The sequence below is a fragment of the Hyla sarda genome, chromosome 4 (assembly GCF_029499605.1).
Source record: "Hyla sarda isolate aHylSar1 chromosome 4, aHylSar1.hap1, whole genome shotgun sequence".
NCBI lineage: Eukaryota > Metazoa > Chordata > Amphibia > Anura > Hylidae > Hyla > Hyla sarda.
The window spans coordinates 204,616,845-204,637,854 of NC_079192.1; the positions used below are offsets into that span (position 1 = coordinate 204,616,845).

Here is a 21,010-nt window from a genome sequence, read left to right on the forward strand (position 1 = left end):
GAAAGGATACTGTATACTGGAAGGATGGAGATTTCTAAATAGAAGTAATTTACAAATCTGTATATCTTTGACTTTTTTCATAGCTTGCCCAACTTTGAGAGTAATACAGGACTCCTGTTCCTGTATAAAGTAATATTTCAGACTCCATATCCCACCCCTGATTTTGAACAGTGGCTACTCTCAGTTTGTACCGCCTATTTATGGACACAAGCAGTTTTAATTACCTCCCCCTTATTTGTTACCACTCTTTACTCTGGACATGAACAGAGGTCCCCCTATATATCAACAAAGAAATACCTTGTAGGATATAGAAAAACTGTTTTTGTAAACTAGACACCGCCTATAGGTTACACATTTCCTGCCCATAACACAGTGATGTTAATAAATCATTATCACCTTTCCTCACCTCCTTCCATTAGAGGGGTCAACTATGCTCTACACCATACAGAAGATATGATTATACAGTCCAGTGTCTTGTGCACTTGTAATGTATCTTGTGCAGTATCCATTAACCTGCTTAAAAGGGGTACTCTGTTGGAAAACATTTATTTTTTTATCAACTGGTGCCAGAAAGGTAAACAGATTTGTAAATTACTTCTATTTAAAAATCTTAATTCTTCTAGAACTTAGCAGCTGCTATTTGCTCCACAGGAAGTTCTTTTCATTTTGGATTTCCTTTCTGTCTGACCACAGTGCTCTCTGCTGACACCTCTGTCCAAATCAGGAACTGTCCAGAGTAATATAGGTTTGCTTTGGGGCCTTCTTCCTACTCTGGACAGTTCCTAAAATGGACAGAGGTGTCAGCAGAGAGCACTGTGGTCAGACAGAAAGGAAATCCAAAAAATAAGAGAATTTCCTGTGGAGTAAATAGCAGCTGATAAATACTGGAAGGATTAAGATTTTTAATAGAAGTAATTTACAAATCTGTTTAACTTTCTGGCACCAGTTGATTTAAAGAAAAATGCTTTCCAGCAGAGTACCCCTTTAAGCAAAGTACAGGGTGGGCCATTTATATGGATACACCTTAATAAAATGGGAATGGTTGGTGATATTAACTTCCTGTTTGTGGCACATTAGTATATGTGAGGGGGGAAACTTTCCAAGATGAGTGGTGACCATGGCAGCCATTTTGAAGTCGGACATTTTGAATACAACTTTTGTTTTTCAGTAGGAAGAGGGTCATGTGAAACATCAAATTTATTGGGAATTTCACAAGAAAAACAATGATGTGCTTGGTTTTAACATAACTGTCACGATGCCGGCTGGCAGGTAGTGGATCCTCTGTGCCAGAGAGGGATTGGCGTGGACCGTGCTAGTGGATCGGTTCTAAGTCACTACTGGTTTTCACCAGAGCCCGCCGCAAAGCGGGATGGTCTTGCTGCGGCGGTAGTGACCAGGTCGTATCCACTAGCAACGGCTCAACCTCTCTGGCTGCTGAAGATAGGCGCGGTACAAGGGAGTAGACAGAAGCAAGGTCGGACGTAGCAGAAGGTCGGGGCAGGCAGCAAGGATCGTAGTCAGGGGCAACGGCAGGAGGTCTGGAACACAGGCTAGGAACACACAAGGAAACGCTTTCACTGGCACGATGGCAACAAGATCCGGCAAGGAAGTGCAGGGGAAGTGAGGTGATATAGGGAAGTGCACAGGTGATCACACTAATTGGAACCACTGCGCCAATCAGCGGCGCAGTGGCCCTTTAAATCGCAAAGACCCGGCGCGCGCGCGCCCTAGGGAGCGGGGCCGCGCGTGCCGGGACAGGACAGACGGAGAGCGAGTCAGGTACGGGAGCCGGGGTGCGCATCGCGAGCGGGCGCTACCCGCATCGCGAATCGCATCCCGGCTGGAGGCGGTATCGCAGCGCCCCGGGTCAGTGGATCTGACCGGAGCGCTGCAGTGAGGAGAGTGTAGCGAGCGCTCCGGGGAGGAGCGGGGACCCGGAGCGCTCGGCGTAACAATAACTTTATTCTTTCATGAGTTATTTACAAGTTTCTGACCACTTATAAAATGTGTTCAATGTGCTGCCCATTGTGTTGGATTGTCAATGCAACCCTCTTCTCTCACTCTTCACACACTGATAGCAACACCGCAGGCGAAATTCTAGCACAGGCTTCCAGTATCTGTAGTTTCAGGTGCTGCACATCTCGTATCTTCACAGCATAGACAATTGCCTTAAGATGACCCCTAAGATAAAAGTCTAAGGGGGTCAGATCGGGAGACCTTGGGGGCCATTCAAATGGCCCACGACGACCAATCCACTTTACAGGAAACTGTTCATCTAGGAATGCTCGGACCTGGCACCCATAATGTGGTGGTGCACCATCTTGCTGGAAAAACTCAGGGAACATGCCAGCTTCAGTGCATAAAGAGGGAAACACATCATCATGTAGCAATTTCACATATCCAGTGGCCATGAGGTTTCCGTTGATGAAGAATGGCCCCACTATCTTTTTACCCCATATACCACACCATACCATCAATTTTTGTGTTCCAACAGTCTTGGAGGGATCTATCCAATGTGGGTTAGTGTCAGACCAATAGCGGGGGTTTTGTTTGTCAACTTCACCATTCACATAAAAGTTTGCCTCATCACTGAACAAAATCTTCTGCGTAAACTGAGGGCCCTGTTCCATTTTTTGTTTTGCCCATTCAGCAGCACCTGAAACTACGGATACTGGAAGCCTGTGCTAGCATTTCTCCTGGAGTGTTGCTATCAGTGTGTGAAGAGTGGGAGAAGAGGGTTGCATTGACAATCCAACACAATGGGCAGCATATAGGACACATTTTATAAGTGGTCAGAAACTTGTAAATAACTCATGAAAGAATAAAGTTACGTTAAAACCAAGCATATCCTTGTTTTTCTTGTGAAATTCCCAATATGTTTGATTTGTCACATGACCCTCTTCCTTTTGAAAAACCTAAAGTTGGATTCAAAATGGCCGACTTCAAAATTACTGCCATGGCCACCACCCATCTTGAAAAGTTTCCCCCCTCACATATACTAATGTGCCACAAACAGGAAGTTAATGTCACCAACCATTCCCATTTTATTAAGGTGTATCCATATAAATGGCCCATCCTGTACTATTTTCAGCTCTGTAGGATCACACTTTTTTTTTTATTTGTGACAAATTTTGTGGCTACCTGTTTTCTCCTAGCATCAGTGTGTAATTGGAAGAAAGTGTATAATATCTATACCATATTACAGTTTGTCATGATTTCAAAATGTCATTATTAAGATTGTTGGTGCAAAAAAGTGTGCCTAATTTATCTCTGAACATGACAAATCCAGATGGACATATTTATTAATAACAGATGTTGTTAGCTTTAGGGAAATCATGTCTGTGCAAAATTGTCACTGGTTTCTTTAGCCACCAGAAAAAGAGAAGCTCTGCTTTTACAGGGAGATCTGTAGTCAAACAAGACAGCATGGTGTTAGTGGGCCCCCTACTGTATGGATTTATAAACACAACCACCAATAAGCGATGCATATAATGTACGAAGAAGTCTTTGATATGCAAGTGTATAAATTGTATTGAACATGAGATACATTTTTGCCATTTTAATCTATGTACATATACTGCTTTTACTCCACCTTCAGTACATGCACATCCATAGGGCACATTCACCCAACATGTGTCAAAATAGTGTTCCTTTAGTATAATTCCAGGCGGGCTTATCTTTTTCCAGCTGTACTGGAAATCAAAGCCAACTATGCTTCTGTAGACATTCTGGAAATAAAAAAGCATATACGGCATGGTACACCTTTCTTTTGCATGGAAATCTATGGGCAACAGATGTACTGTACAGACGCATACATCACCACTTTGTGGTGCACTTGGGTGAATTATAGAGTTTTAAACAGTTCAGCTTTGAGAAGCAAATACCCGGGATGTTCAGCATATATAATTCTAGGTCTGTGTTTCCCTACCTTTTCAGTCCTGGCAAACCCCTGGAATTTTTTTTTTACTTTACATGCAACTTAAAAAAAAAAACGATTAAAATAGAAATCCTAACACAAAAATTATTATTAAAGTATTTGGCCACTAGGAGGCTCCATATTTGCATTGGAGCTAAAAATGATTTTACAGATTGTATTTAGTTATGTTCACAGACTGAAACCTCTTAACAGATGGGAGATGTTTCTGTTGCATTTTTAATCTCAATATGTCAAGAACACAAGTACAGCTCACATTTTCTTCTGGGCTTGATCATTAGAATCCAGTGTTAGTGCTTGCTTACACTTTAATATCAAAATAGAGATCAGATATGGATTTTCCTAACAATTTGTCCTGTTTTGGTTAAACTAATTATTTTTGCTGTTTTTGTATTTTTTTTTTTGTAATAAATAAGGATGTATAAACAGAGCAAATTCACGCTCATTGAATTCTGTGGACTAAAAACTACACAGATCTGAATATGGTGTGTTTTTTTCTTTTAAAGATTCCTTGCAGGTATCATTTTAATGTAATAAATATCTAAACAAATACCATTTAAATGTAGGGGCACCATTTTTTTAAATGTGAAAAAAAAAATAGAATTAAAGGGGTATTCCAGCCTTAGACATATTACCCACTATCGAAAGAATAAGGAATAAGATGTCTGATCGCGGGGGTCGGGACCCCCACGATCTTGGTACAGCTACTGGCATACTCTTTCGGGTGCTGCTCCCAAGAAGGAGATGTGAGATCACACCACTCCCCCTTGTGACGTCACGCACAGAATGCCGTGAGTGGCGCCGAGATCGCGGGGGGTCCCAGGTGCGGGACCCCAGCAGTCAGACATCTTATCCCCTATCCTTTGGGGATAAGATGTCTATGGCCGGAATACCCCTTTAATACAAATCCATAATACGTCAGCGTGAGTGAGCCCTATTTATAATGAACATTTACAATGCTACATAGCTGTGTTCACACGTTCACACTTTTAATTGCATTTTTACAGCATATTTTCAGATATTAAAGTTTTCCATTGTTGTCAAAGGAAAATTGGTCATTTGTTCATACATGTGGGGAAAAATTGGATATTATCTCAATTGCCGTTAAATTTGCCTGTTGTTTAATTTTTGTCTGATTCTAGGTAAAAAAATGGACGAAATAAAAAAAAGCATTTAATTTGCAGATTTTAACCAGACTTTTTTAAATAGCTTTTTGCAAAAACAGGCAATTTTCGAATAGCTACTGAACATAAAATCGGCCAGCAAAAATTGTTAGTGGACAAGGCCATATAGGAATGACTGAGATGTCTCCTCTTTTCAAATCCACTCAATGCTTTGTATTTAATAATTACAATTAAAAGCCTTAAAGTGTGAACACACGCTAAGGCTTATTTTACAAAACCTGGAACAGATTATAAACAGAGGACACTGATGAGGGAAAAGATGAGCTTTCTCTTCTTTCCAAATCCATTTTTGGCTTTGTATTAAATAATTGCAGTTAAAAACCTGGACATGTGAAAACAGTCTCACTGTTCACTTAACTTAACTCTAATATAATTAGTTTTCTTTGCACAAATGTATCTATCAAATCTGAAGAAACTAATTTTACAATTGTTTTTATTTTAATATTAACAAATGTGCTTTGGGGGACATTTATCAACACTTGTGCAGAGTAAACATGGAGCAGTTGCCAATAGCAACCAATCAAATGGCTTTTTATTTATGTATTTATTTATTTATGTATTTTTTTTTTTTTAAAGGCCCTGAAGAAGAAAAAAAAGATTTGTTTGGTTGCTATGGTCAAATAGTCAGCTCTTTATCTGCACAGGTTTTGATAAATCTTTCCTTTTGTGTTTTATGTAGCATTTTTTTCATGTTCCCTTTATCATTCTTTCTAGTTTTATAAATATGTCATCTATGAAGATGTGATAATATGTAATTTAGCTGATAGGAAATGACAGAATTTTTTTGGGGAAATTATGGTTGTAAGTTGTTATTACCCAGGAAAGGCGACTGCTAAAGATGCAGCCTTTTTGAGCGGTCTAGCGATCCATCAGCATTGTTACACCTTCAGTGTCACCTATCCAATCTGGTTCTAGCATCTTATCTCAGCAGGAAACTCTAGCCTCAAGCAACATTTGGTTACAAAGCAGGTGAGCACATCCCCTTCAATGCTGTGGCCCTTTGGCTCCTTCTGCTAGCCATTTTGGGTTGCCATGGCTTGGCAATCTATTGAAAGGAAAAACTGCCTAGGATTTATTGCTTGCAGGTCATTGTCATCTTTTGCTTGGATAATGTTCCTGGCTGGCGGTTGACTCTGTACCTGACTCTAGATCCTTTACCCCAGTCTTGTTTCTGGAATACGTCTCTGCCTCATCTCCAGGATAAGTAACCTGGCTTTTGGTGCTTTGCAACCTATACCTCCTGCAACATGTATCCACCAGTGGATGAATTTACCCCTCCTGTGCCTTTCATCAAGGTATTGTCACTGCATCTACCTGTTCCTTCTCGGTTTCATGCATCTTTCAAGTTCCAGTAAAAATTCAAAAATTGGGTCTACAAGAACATGCAAGTGTAAAAAATGAAGATTGTGAATTTTCTCCTTCACTTTGCTGCTATTCCTGTGAAACACCTAAAGGGTTAAAACACTTACTGAATGTCATTTTGGATACTTTGAGGGGTGCAGTTTATATAATGGGGTCTTTTATGGGGTATTTCTAATATGAAGACCCTTCAAATCCACTTCAAACCTGAACTGGTCCCTGAAAAATAGTGAGTTTGAAAATTTTGTGAAAAATTGGAAAATTGCTGCTGAACTTTGAAGCCCTCTGGTGTGATGTGAATAAAAAAATGTTTTTGGAATATCCATTTTCCTTACAAGCAGAGAGCTTCAAAGTTATAAAAATGCAAAATTTTCAACTTTTTCATCAAATTTGGGGATTTTTCACCAAGAAAGAATGCAAGTTACCACAAAAATTTACCCCCATGTTAAAGTAGAATATGTCACGAAAAAACAATATCAGAATGATAACTAAAAGCATTCCAGAGTTATTAATGTTTAAAGTGACAGTGGTCAGATGTTCAAAAAATGCTCTGGTCCTAAGGTGTAAAATGGCCTGGTCCTTAAGGGGTTAAAGGGAACTTGTCATCACTTTCTTGCATCACTTTCTCTGTCCACATCTTCTCACCCCATCAGCCTTAACTGATTGATCTCTCCTGTACCCCAATGACTCATGGCTTAGGTACCCTGTCTGTAGACTTGCATGCATGCTGGGCATGCTTCCTTTCTTTTGATTCCATCTAATCTCTAGGCCCTATGATCCATCTGATTCTCTGAGGTTCTAGCACATCATAGATCCAAACTGTATTCTTGCAGGTATCAAAATTGCTGTTCAAATTTCTCCCAGAGGATGATCCTTTGTATCTCCTGACCCTCATCAAAAGTGTTATCTAGGCCTTAATCTTCACTAGTGTCAGGCATACCAGCAAATTACTCTCACAATACCATAGGATCCCTTTGTCTCAGGGAAAGCTTCTTCCAGTATCTTTTAGCTGATGTGGACTCTAACCAAGCCTTGGAGGCTGAGATTCCTATGAACTTTGTAAAACCCATTCTAATGCTCATCAGGCTATTTTGTCTAAGCTTTGGCTTGGTTTGTCCAGAAACACATGTCTCTGAAAATCTTATTAGAGACAATTTACATCAGTTAAGGTACAGCCACGGGTACCAGCTGTTATGAAAATCGGTAAAAACCTTCCATACATCGATAGAGGTCTATAAGAATTTTGAGGCCAAAAAAGGGCCTAATCAACCAAGGTTCAAATAATTTTCCTTGAGAGCATGGCTGTCTATGAGAAATATTCAACTTGAAGTGTAATCTAACAAACCTGCTCAATATTTTATTTGGCCAATTGAAATATTGAAACAGATTACTCATCAATGCTATAAGCTGCCATCTTCTCTTCAGATTTGACCTCTGGTTATGAACAGGCTTTCTACAAATGTCAAATATAGTGCTGATTTAACTGTAAGGCTAAAATCATATTATAAAGATTCCAAGGGCGACCACAACTCCAACTGAATTATCGGCGCATGGACCTCACGGACATTGCCGGTCCCCTTAGACCAAAATTTATTTTGCAAAAAGAACAAGCAAGATATTTTTTTAGGCTGTGGAAGCTCTGCCACTGAAATGCCGTAGTGTGCACTGTTCAGCAGAATCCCATTGACAGCAATGCTGCACCAGAATTTCCAAGCGTAATTTCTAAACAAAATTACATTTAGAAATTCTATAGTCTGAACCCAGCCTAACAGGTAAATTCTGCAGTTAATCTGCACAAGAATAAGCATGCAGCAGATTAGATCTGCATTTCTGTGCAGATTTTTTTAACTACGTTTGAAAACCACATCCGCATGTACTGTAAATTGTTGTGCATTTGCAATGGAGAATCCACACCATAAATTCTCAGAAAATCCACCAAAAGAGAAGCTGCTGGGGAATCTTTGCCTGCAGATTAATGTTCTGTGCATCTTTTGCTTGGCATTTACCTCTATTATATTCTATACACAGAATCTTACATTTACCAACACAATCCAACCTGAGATCATCACAGTTCTTAGTTCTCATACCCCGCACTGACATGATCTACTGTCATGATGTGTCAAATTGTATTTTTTAACCATGTTTCCCTTTAAATATTTAGGCTTTCTCGTAGGATCACTCTATCTGTTAGGCAATCCACTCCCTGTAGGTAGTTCCCCCCTGTATATAGATCCCCATATAGGTATGTCCCCCTTGTAGGTTCTTCCCCCTGTATATAGGGATTTCCTCCTGTATAAAGGTCCCCATATACAGTGGGGCAAAAAATATTTAGTCAGCCACCAAAAGTTCTCCAACTTAAAAAGATGAGAGAAGCCTGTAATTTTCATCATAGGTATACCTCAACTGTGAGAGACATAATGAGAGAAAAAAAATCCAAATTATGATGGAAAATAAGTATTTGGTCACTTACAAACAAGCAAGATTTCTGGCTCTCACATACCCGTAACTTTTCTTTAAGAGTCTCCTCTGTCCTCCACTCGTTACCTGTATTAATGGCACCTATTTGAACTTGTTATCAGTATAAATGACACCTGTCCACAACAGTCACACTCCAAACTCCACTATGGCCAAGACAAAAGAGCTGTCGAAGGACACCAGAAACACAATTGTAGACCTGCACTAGGCAAGCAGCTTGGTGTGAAGAAATCAACTGTCGGAGCAATTATTAGAAAATGGAAGACATACAAGACCACTGATAATCTCCCTCGATCTGGGGCTCCACGCAAGATCTCACCCCGTGGTGTCAAAATCATCATAAGAACGGTGAGCAAAAATCCCAGAACCACATGGGGGGACCTAGTGAATGACCTGCAGAGAGCTGGGACCAAAGTAACAAAGGCTACCATCAGTAACACACTACACCGCCAGGGACTCAAATAATGCAGTGCCAGACGTGTCCCCCTGTTAAACCCAGTACATGTCCGTGCCCGTCTGAAGTTTGCTAGAGAGCATTTGGATGATCCAGAAGAGTATTGGGAGAATGTCATATGGTCAGATGAAACCAAAGTAGAACTTTTTGGTAAAAACAAAAAACTCATCATGTTTGGAGGAGAAAGAATGCTGAGTTGCATCCAAAGAACACCATACCTACTGTGAAGCATGGGGGTGAAAACATAAAAAAAACATGTTTTTCTGCTAAGGGACCAAGAACATTGATCCGTGTAAAGGAAAGAATGAATGGGGCCATGCATCATGAGATTTTGAGTGAAAACCTCCTTGCATCAGCAAGGGCATTGAAGATGGAACATAGCTGCATCTTTTAGCATGACAATGATCCCAAACACACCACCCTAGCAATGAAGTAGTGGTTCAATAAGAAGCATTTCAAGGTCCTGGAGTGGCCTAGCCAGTCTCCAGATCTTAACCCCATAGAAAACCTTTGGAGGGAGTTGAAAGTCTGTGTTGCCCAGCGACAGCCCCAAAACATCACTGCTCTAGAAGAGATCTGCATGGAGGAATGGGCCAAAATACCAGCAACAGTGTGTGAAAACCTTGTGAAGACTTATAGAAAACGTTTGACCTCTGTCATTGCCAACAAAGGGTATATAACAAAGTATTGAGATGAACTTTTCTTATTTACCATATACTTATTTTCCACAATAATTTGCTAATAAATTCTTTAACCCCTTAAGAACGCAGGGTTTTTCAGTTTTTGCATTTTCGTTTTTTCCTCCTTACCTTTTAAAAATCATAACTCTTTAAATTTTCCACCTAAAAATCCATATTATGGCTTATTTTTTGCGCCACCAATTCTACTTTGCAAAGACAGTCATTTTACCCCAAAATCCACGGCATAATGGAAAAAAAAAGCATTGTGCGACAAAATCGAAGAAAAAACTTCCTTTTGTTATTTTTGGGGGCTTCCGTTTCTACGCAGTGCATTTTTCGGTAAAAATGACACCTTATCATTATTCTGTAGGTCCATACGGTTAAAATGATACCCTACTTATATAGGTTTAATTTTGTCTTACTTCGGGAAAAAATCACAACTACATGCAGGAAAATGTATACGTTTAAAAATGTCCTCTTCTGTCCCCTATAACTTTTTTATTTTTCTGCATATGGGGCGGTATAAGAGCTCATTTTTTGCGCCGTAATCTGAAGTTTTTATCGGTACCATTTTTGTTTTGATCTGACTTTTTGATAACTTTTCATTCATTTTTTAATGGTATAAAAAGTGACCAAAAATACGCTTTTTTGGACTTTGGAATTTTTTTACGTGTACGCCATTGACCGTGTGGTTTAATTAACAATATATTTTTATAGATCGTACATTTACGCACGCAGCGATAACACATATGTTTATTTTTATTTACACTGTTTTATTTTTTTTATGGGAAAAGGGGGGTGATTCAAACTTTTATTAGGGAAGGTGTTAAATGATCTTTATTAACACTTTTTTTTAACTTTTTTTTGCAGTGTTATAGCCCCCATAGGGACCTATAACACAGCAGACACTGATCTTTTACACAGATCACTGGCGTGTATTAACACGCCTGTGATCAGTGTTTTCGGCGCTTGACTGCTCCTGCCTGGATCTCAGGCACGGAGCAGTCATTCGCCGATCAGACACCGAGGAGGCAGGTAAGGGCCCTCCCGGTGTCCTGTAAGCTGTTTGGGACGCCGCGATTTCACCGCAGCGGTCCCGAACAGCCCGACTGAGTAGCCGGGATACTTTCACTTTTGCTTCAGACGCGGCAGTCAGCTTTGATTGCCGCGTCTGAAGGGTTAATACAGGGCATCACTGCGATCGGTGATGTCCTGTATTAGCCGCGGGTCCCGGCCATTTATGGCCCCCGAGACCAACCCGATATGACGCGGGGTTGCCGCGTGACCCCGCGGCATATCGCCGGAGTCGGCGGAGGACGTAAATATATGTCCTTCGTCGTTAAGGGGTTAAAAATCAGACAATGATTTCATGGATTTTTGTTTTCTCATTATATCTCTCATAGTTGAGGTATACCTATGATGAAAATTACAGGCCTCTCTCATCTTTTTAAGTGGGAGAACTTGCACAATTGGTGGCTGACTAAATACTTTATTGCCCCACCGTTGGTAGTCATCCTCCCTCTGTATTTAGGTCCCATATAGGTAGTTTTTCCTCCTTAAGGTGGTTCCCCCTCTCTCTATAATTAGGTCCCCATATAGGGAGTCACCCCCCCCCCCCCCCCCCCAATGTAGGTAGTTCCCCTCTGTATAGGCAGTTTCCCATGCTCCTGTAGGCATTTCCCTTACCATTCCTACCTGTAAATTAATTGGGGAGGGGGGTGGGGGTGGGGGGGTTTATCAAAATCTGTGTAGAGGAACAGTGATGCTTTCATTTTTCAGAGGCCCTTATACAATTATAAGAAGCAATCTGGTTGCTATGGGTAGCTGCACCACTCTTCCTCTGCACAGGTTTTGATAAATCTCCCCCATTATGTTCAGATGTTAATCACATTATTGGTGGTAGGTATACAGTTATTGCAGTGAGGTAAAGCTTTAATTAAACCCAGGAGCAAAGAATTGCATCAATTTGTTTCAAAGGCAAACAAAAGAAAGGCTGCAAACATCCATAAATAATACATTACTAGACTCCAATTGTATTGGTACAGAATAATAATGTACAGTACTATGGTATGCCATTAACTGTTTAAATCTTCTGTTTCAGAGTGTCAGGTGGAGAGCTGTTTGACCGGATTGTGGAAAAAGGGTTTTATACAGAGAAAGATGCAAGCACACTTATCCGACAAGTGTTAGATGCTGTTTTCTATCTTCACAGACTTGGAATTGTACACAGAGATTTAAAGGTAATATAGTTTATTATAAAGAGTGAGTTTTACAATCATAATTTGCAAACTTTACATGAAGCATACATGCATAGCTACTAGATCTAAGGAATTCCCAACTGTTGAACACCCTCAGTGATTTCATGAACCACTGGATGACCTAAAACCATTGTAAGCTTGAAGACCAACATTTAACAGGGTAATACTATGGATTAAAGGCTGCTCCCAACAATCACAGGTACTGCAGGGTAAATGTTTATGGAGGCTGTGCAGAAGAATGGCCATCTATGTAATAGACAGCTCATTGTAATGGTGTCAATTAGCCCCTATAGGCAACTAATAGGGCACGCTGTGGTTGTTTTTATAAGACAACTTATTGCAGAACAGGAAATGAAAAATAGGGGGTGACCATAGGGTGATATGTAAATATAATTAATCAATTAATGTACAACAAATTTAGAAAGAAAGACATGGCCGCACATCCACATGTTATACTCTGTTTTATTGCTTCTCAGCACAATTTTAACATTTAACATGAGTTAGTCAGTATGCAATTTGATCAAACTGTATAAGCCCACTAGCCACTTCACGGCCACCTGATTAAAGTGGATCCCTAACCTAAATGGTGTGGCACTGGGTGGTAATCACTACTGTCACAACAAAAGTACCCATAGGAGGAACATACCACTACTGCCAGATCTTTCCCTCTGGCTCTGGGCCATGCCACCCCACACAGCCCCACACCAATGTGAACAGATCAATGAACTCATCTTACCATGCGATCTCTGCCAAAGGACTTAAAAGGGGACTCCCGTGGAAAACTTTTTTTTTATTTTAGATCAACTGGTGCCAGAAAGTTAAACAGATTTGTAAATTACTTCTATTAAAAAATCTTAATCCTTCCAGTACTTTTTAGGGGCTGTATACTACAGAGAAAACGTTTTTCTTTTTGGATTTCTCTTATGTCACAACCACGGTGCTCTCTGCTGACCCCTGCTGTCCATTTTAGGAACTGTCCAGAGCAAGAGAAAATCCCCATAGCACACATATGCTGCTCTGGACTGTTCCTAAAATGGACAGCTGTCACGATTCGGCTGGCTGGAGGTGGATCCTCTGTGCCAGAGAGAGATTGGCGTGGACCGTGCTGGTGGACCGGTTCTAAGTTGCTACTGGTATTCACCAGAGCCCGCCGCAAAGCGGGATGGTCTTGCAGCGGCGGTAGCAACCAGGTCGTATCCACCAGCAACGGCTCAACCTCTCTGACTGCTGAAGATAGGCGCAGTACAAGGGAGTAGACAAGAGCAAGGTCGGACGTAGCAGAAGGTCAGGGCAGGCAGCAAGGATCGTAGTCAGGGGCAACGGCAGGAGGTCTGGAACACAGGCTAGGAACACACAAGGAAACGCTTTCACTGGCACAATGGCAACAAGATCCGGCGAGGGAGTGCAGGGGAAGTGAGGTATAAATAGGGAGTGCACAGGTGAGAATACTGATTAGGCCTGCTGCGCCAATCAGTGGCGCAGCGGCCCTTTAAATGGCAGAGACCCGGCGCGCGTGCCCTAAGGAGCGGGGCCGCGCGCGCCGGGACAACACAGACGGGGAACGGGTCAGGTACGGGGGCCGAGATGCGCATCGCGAGCGGGCGCGTCCCGCATCGCGAATCGCATCTCGGCTGGGAGTAATATCGCAGCGCACCCGGTCAGCAGGTCTGACCGGGGCGCTGCAAATGAGAGAACGCTGCGAGCGCTCCGGGGAGGAGCGGGGGCCCGGAGCGCTCGGCGTAACAGTACGTCTCCCCCTCTTTTTGGAGCCTGAGAACCTGAGGACAAGACTTTTGTCCAGGATGTTGTCCTCAGGTTCCCAGGATCTCTCTTCTGGGCCACAGCCCTCCCAATCCACCCAAAAATTTTTTTTCCCTCTGACCGTCTTGGAGGCCAAAATCTCCTTCACGGAGAAGACGTCAGAAGAACCGGAAACAGGAGTGGGAGAAACAAGTTTGGGAGAGAAGCGGTTAATGATGAGTGGTTTAAGGAGAGAGACATGGAAGGCATTGGGAATGCGAAGAGAAGGAGGAAGAAGGAGTTTGTAAGAGACAGGGTTAATCTGGCACAAGACTTTGAAAGGACCAAGGTAGCGTGGTCCCAGTTTGTAACTGGGGACACGAAAGCGGACATATTTAGCGGAGAGCCATACCTTGTCTCCGGGAGCAAAAATGGGGGGAGTTCTTCTTTTCTTATCGGCAAATCTTTTCATCCGGGATGAAGCCTGTAAAAGAGAATTTTGGGTCTCTTTCCATATGGTGGAAAGATCACGAGTCACTTCATGCACAGCGGGCAAACCAGAGGGCAAGGGGGTAGGGAGGGGGGGAAGAGGGTGACGGCCGTACACCACGAAAAATGGGGACTTAGCAGAAGACTCGGAGATTCTGAAGTTGTATGAGAATTCGGCCCATGGTAGAAGATCTGCCCAGTCATCCTGGCTGGAGGAAACAAAATGCCGTAAATAGTCACCCAGGACCTGATTAATTCTTTCTACTTGCCCATTGGACTGGGGATGATAAGAAGAAGAGAAGTTTAGTTTAATCTTGAGCTGTTTACAGAGGGCCCTCCAGAATTTAGACACGAATTGGACGCCTCTATCCGAGACGATCTGCGTGGGCAAACCGTGAAGACGAAAAATGTGTATAAAAAATTGTTTTGCCAACTGAAGCGCTGAAGGAAGACCAGGAAGAGGAATAAAATGTGCCATCTTGGAAAATCGATCAACGACCACCCAAACAACTGTGTTGCCACGGGATGGGGGTAAGTCTGTGATAAAGTCCATACCAATCAGTGACCAAGGCTGTTCGGGGACAGGCAGAGGATGAAGGAGACCAGCAGGCTTCTGGCGAGGAGTCTTATCCCGGGCACAGACAGTACAGGCCCGCACAAAATCAACAACGTCCGTCTCCAGAGTCGGCCACCAATAAAAACGAGAGATGAGTTGCAAGGATTTTTTGATGCCCGCATGGCCTGCGAGGTGGGAGGAGTGTCCCCATCTGAGAATCCCGAGACGCTGGCGTGGAGAAACGAAGGTCTTCCCTGGAGGAGTTTGCCTGATGGAGGCTGGAGAAGTGGAGATCAGACAGTCAGGAGGAATGATGTGTTGCGGAGAGAGCTCTACTTCAGAGGCATCCGATGAACGAGAGAGGGCATCGGCCCTAATGTTCTTGTCGGCAGGGCGAAAATGAATTTCAAAGTTAAAACGGGCAAAGAACAACGACCACCTGGCCTGGCGAGGGTTCAGCCGTTGGGCAGACTGGAGATAGGAGAGATTCTTGTGGTCAGTGTATATGATAACTGGAAATTTTGATCCCTCCAGCAGATGCCTCCATTCCTCAAGCGCCAATTTAATGGCCAGTAGTTCTCGATCCCCGATGGAGTAGTTTCTCTCCGCCGGAGAGAAGGTCCTAGAAAAAAAACCCACAAGTAACAGCATGCCCGGAAGAATTTTTTTGTAGAAGGACAGCTCCAGCTCCCACTGAGGAGGCATCTACCTCCAATAGAAAGGGTTTAGATGGGTCAGGTCTGGAGAGCACGGGAGCAGAAGAAAAGGGAGACTTGAGATGTTTAAATGCGTCTTCCGCTTGGGGAGACCAGGACTTGGGATTGGCATTTTTCTTGGTTAAAGCCACGATAGGAGCCACAATAGTGGAAAAGTGTGGAATAAATTGTCTGTAATAATTGGCGAACCCCAAAAAACGTTGGATAGCACGGAGTCCGGAGGGGCGTGGCCAATCTAATACAGCAGCTAGCTTATCTGGGTCCATTTGTAGTCCCTGGCCAGAAACCAAGTATCCTAGGAAAGGAAGAGATTGACATTCAAAGAGACATTTCTCCATTTTGGCATAAAGTTGATTGTCTCGAAGTCTCTGAAGAACCATGCGGACATGCTGGCGGTGTTCTTCTAAGTTGGCAGAAAAAATCAGAATATCGTCCAGATAAACCACAACACAGGAATATAAGAGATCACGAAAAATTTCATTAACAAAGTCTTGGAAGACGGCAGGGGCGTTGCACAGGCCAAAGGGCATGACCAGATACTCAAAGTGTCCATCTCTGGTGTTAAATGCAGTCTTCCATTCGTCCCCCTCCCTGATGCGGATGAGATTATAAGCACCTCTTAAGTCCAGTTTGGTAAAGATGTGGGCACCTTGTAGGCGATCAAAGAGTTCCGAGATAAGAGGTAGGGGGTAGCGGTTCTTTACCGTGATTTTATTTAGTCCGCTGTAATCAATGCAAGGACGTAGGGAGCCATCTTTTTTGGACACAAAAAAAAATCCAGCTCCGGCAGGAGAGGAGGACTTGCGGATAAACCCCTTTTTTAAATTCTCCTGGATGTACTCCGACATGGCAAGAGTCTCAGGAGCAGACAGAGGATAGATTCTGCCCCGGGGTGGGGTAGTACCCGGGAGGAGGTCAATAGGACAGTCATAAGGCCTGTGAGGAGGTAAAGTTTCAGCTTGCTTTTTGCAGAATACGTCAGCATAGTCCATATAAGCCTTAGGAAGACCGGTTACAGGGGGAACCACAGGGTCACGGCAGGGAGTACTGGGAACCGGTTTAAGACAGTCCTTGAGACAAGAAGTACCCCAATTCTTGATTTCTCCTGTGGACCAATCAAGGGTTGGGGAATGGCGTTGAAGCCACGGTAATCCAAGAAGAATTTCGGAAGTGCAGTTGGAGAGGACCAAAAATCAATTTTTTCGTGATGAGGTCCGATGCACATTAGGAGAGGTTCCGTGCGGTAACGCACGGTACAGTCCAATCTTTCATTGTTAACAGAATTGATGTAGAGGGGTCTGGCGAGACTGGTCACCGGGATGTTGAACTGTTGATGAGAGAGGCCAAAATAAAATTTCCTGCAGATCCGGAATCCAAGAAGGCCATAGTAGAGAAGGAGAAGGTAGAAGAGGATATCCGCACAGGCACAGTAAGGCGTGGAGAAGCAGAGTTGACATCAAGAACTGTCTCACCTTTGTGCGGAGTCAGCGTACGTCTTTCCAGGCGGGGAGGACGGATAGGACAATCCTTCAAGAAGTGTTCGGTACCGGCACAGTACAGGCACAGATTCTCCATGCGGCGTCGTGTCCTCTCTTGAGGTGTCAAGCGAGACCGGTCAACTTGCATAGCCTCCACGGCGGGAGGCACAGGAACGGATTGCAGAGGACCAGAGGAGAGAGGAGCCGGGGAGAGAAAACGCCTCGTGCGAACAAAGTCCATATCCTGGCGGAGCTCCTGACGCCTTTCGGGAAAACGCATGTCAATGCGGGTGGCCAGATGAATAAGTTCATGCAGGTTAGCAGGAATTTCTCGTGCGGCCAGCACATCTTTAATGTTGCTGGATAGGCCTTTTTTAAAGGTCGCGCAGAGGGCCTCATTATTCCAGGATAATTCGGAGGCAAGAGTACGGAATTGGATGGCATACTCGCCAACAGAAGAATTACCCTGGACCAGGTTCAGCAGGGCAGTCTCAGCAGAAGAGGCTCGGGCAGGTTCCTCAAAGACACTTCGAATCTCCGTGAAGAAGGAGTGTACAGAGGCAGTGACGGGGTCATTGCGGTCCCAGAGCGGTGTGGCCCATGACAGAGCTTTCCCAGACAGAAGGCTGACTACGAAGGCCACCTTAGACCTTTCAGTAGGAAACTGGTCCGACATCATCTCCAAGTGCAGGGAACATTGCGAAAGAAAGCCACGGCAAAACTTAGAGTCCCCATCAAATTTATCCGGCAAGGATAATCGTAGGCCGGAAGCGGCTACTCGCTGCGGAGGAGGTGCAGGAGCTGGCGGAGGAGATTGTTGCTGGAGTTGTGGTAGTAGCTGCTGTAGCATCACGGTCAGTTGAGACAGCTGGTGGCCTTGTTGCGCTATCTGTTGCGACTGCTGGGCGACCACCGTGGTGAGGTCGGCGACAACTGGCAGTGGGACTTCAGCGGGATCCATGGCCGGATCTACTGTCACGATTCGGCTGGCTGGAGGTGGATCCTCTGTGCCAGAGAGGGATTGGCGTGGACCGTGCTGGTGGACCGGTTCTAAGTTGCTACTGGTATTCACCAGAGCCCGCCGCAAAGCGGGATGGTCTTGCAGCGGCGGTAGCAACCAGGTCGTATCCACCAGCAACGGCTCAACCTCTCTGACTGCTGAAGATAGGCGCGGTACAAGGGAGTAGACAAGAGCAAGGTCGGACGTAGCAGAAGGTCAGGGCAGGCAGCAAGGATCGTAGTCAGGGGCAACGGCAGGAGGTCTGGAACACAGGCTAGGAACACACAAGGAAACGCTTTCACTGGCACAATGGCAACAAGATCCGGCGAGGGAGTGCAGGGGAAGTGAGGTATAAATAGGGAGTGCACAGGTGAGAATACTGATTAGGCCTGCTGCGCCAATCAGTGGCGCAGTGGCCCTTTAAATGGCAGAGACCCGGCGCGCGCGCGCCCTAAGGAGCGGGGCCGCGCGCGCCGGGACAACACAGACGGGGAACGGGTCAGGTACGGGGGCCGAGATGCGCATCGCGAGCGGGCGCGTCCCGCATCGCGAATCGCATCCCGGCTGGGAGTAATATCGCAGCGCACCCGGTCAGCAGGTCTGACCGGGGCGCTGCGAATGAGAGAACGCTGCGAGCGCTCCGGGGAGGAGCGGGGGACCGGAGCGCTCGGCGTAACAACAGCAGAGGTCAGCAGAGAGCACTGTGGTCGTGACGTAAGAGAAACCCCAAAAGAAAAACATTTCCTCTATAGTATACAGCCCCTAAAAAGTACTGGAAGTATTAAGATTTTTTAATAGAAGTAATTTACAAATCTGTTTAACCCCTTAAGGACTCAGGGTTTTTTCCGTTTTTGCACTTTCGTTTTTTCCTCCTTACCTTTTAAAAATCATAACCCTTTCAATTTTCCACCTAAAAATTCATATTATGGCTTATTTTTTGCATCGCCAATTCTACTTTGCAGTGACATTAGTCATTTTACCCAAAAATGCACGGCGAAACGGAAAAAAAAAATCATTGTGAGACAAAATCGAAGAAAAAACGCCATTTTGTAACTTTTGGGGGCTTCCGTTTCTACGCAGTGCATATTTCGGTAAAAATTACACCTTATCATTATTCTGTAGGTCCATATGGTTAAAATGATACCCTACTTATATAGGTTTGATTTTGTCGCACTTCTGGAAAAAATCATAACTACATGCAGGAAAATTTATACGTTTAAAAATGTCATCTTCTGACCCCTATAACTTTTTTATTTTTCCACGTACAGGGCGGTGTGAGGACTCATTTTTTGCGCCGTGATCTGAAGTTTTTATCGGTATGATTTTTGTTTTGATTGGACTTTTTGATCACTTTTTATTCATTTTTTAATGGTATAAAAAGTGACCAAAAATGCGCTTTTTTTGACTTTGGAATTTTTTTGCGCGTACGCAATTGACCGTGCGGTTTAATTAATGATATATTTTTATAGTTCGGACATTTACGCACGCACCGATACCACATATGTTTATTTTTATTATTTTTTACACTGTTTTATTTTTTTTATGGGAAAAGGGGGGTGATTCAAACTTTTATTAGGGAAGGGGATAAAGGACCTTTATTAACACTTTTTTTTTTACATTTTTTTGGCAGTGTTATAGGTCCCATAGGGACCTATAACACTGCACACACTGATCTCTCATCCTGATCACAGGCGTGTATTAACACGCCTGTGATCAGTGTTATCGGCGCTTGACTGCTCCTGCCTGGATCTCAGGTGCTGAGTAGTCATTCGCCGATCGGACACTGAGGAGGCAGGTAAGGGCCCTCCCGGTGTCCTGTCAGCTGTTCGGGACGCCGCAATTTCACCGCGGCGGTCCCGAACAGCCCGACTGAGCAGCCGGGTCACTTTCACTTTCACTTTAGAAGCGGCGGTCAGCTTTGACCGCCGCTTCTAAAGGGTTAATACCGCACATCGCCGCGATCGGCAATGTGTGGTATTAGCCGCGGGTCTCGGCCGTTGATAAGTGCCAGGATCGACGCGATATGATGCGGGAACGTCCTGCGGCGTTAAGGGGTTAACTTTCTGGCACCAGTTGATTAAAAAAAAAAGTTTTCCACAGGAGCACCCCTTTGCTAAATAAAAATTGTTGGGCCGAATGGGTGGAGTGCTGGGGGACCAGGAAATCCTTGGCACTGGAATTGCAGGAGATTTCACTGATTTATTTATTTTGTCAGGTCAGCTGTTGAAATCCACTGTGGAAAATCTGCAAAAAAAAATTTTCACTATGAATTACTGTGAAATTCTTATTGCAGCTATCTTAACCCCTGTGGTCTTGCCTCCTTCTAAAAATCCAAAAGTAATATCAACAGCCACAGCCTTGTCAGAGACAAAAACGATACATGCATAATAAATATGTCACTTCAAAGCAAATTTCTATTAAAATAATGTAATTGATTTAATGTTCAGACTTTAATATCACTAACTGACCAGAAGGATAGAGATGTGTAAACTTGCCTTGTTAGGTTTTGCACATTGGTAATTTACTTTCAATGTTTCTTTTTTTTTTTTTTTAGCCTGAAAATTTATTATATTTCAGCCAAGAAGGAGAGTCAAAAATTATGATAAGTGATTTTGGTCTCTCAAAGATGGAAGGTAAAGGAGATGTTATGTCCACAGCCTGTGGAACACCTGGGTATGTTGGTAAGT

The 21,010-nt window shown here is 43.6% G+C and overlaps 1 protein-coding gene across 3 annotated transcripts in view; it reads left to right on the top strand.

Moving 5' to 3' along the window:
- Nucleotides 1-21,010, top strand: part of CAMK1D (calcium/calmodulin dependent protein kinase ID) — a 437,751-nt gene that overhangs the window by 310,592 nt on the left and 106,149 nt on the right. For all 3 annotated transcript variants that reach the window (XM_056573326.1, XM_056573327.1, XM_056573328.1), the window contains 2 exons: nt 12,188-12,326; nt 20,878-21,004. In XM_056573326.1, coding sequence (XP_056429301.1) covers nt 12,188-12,326; nt 20,878-21,004 — 266 coding nt within the window. The remainder of the gene's footprint in view (nt 1-12,187; nt 12,327-20,877; nt 21,005-21,010) is intronic.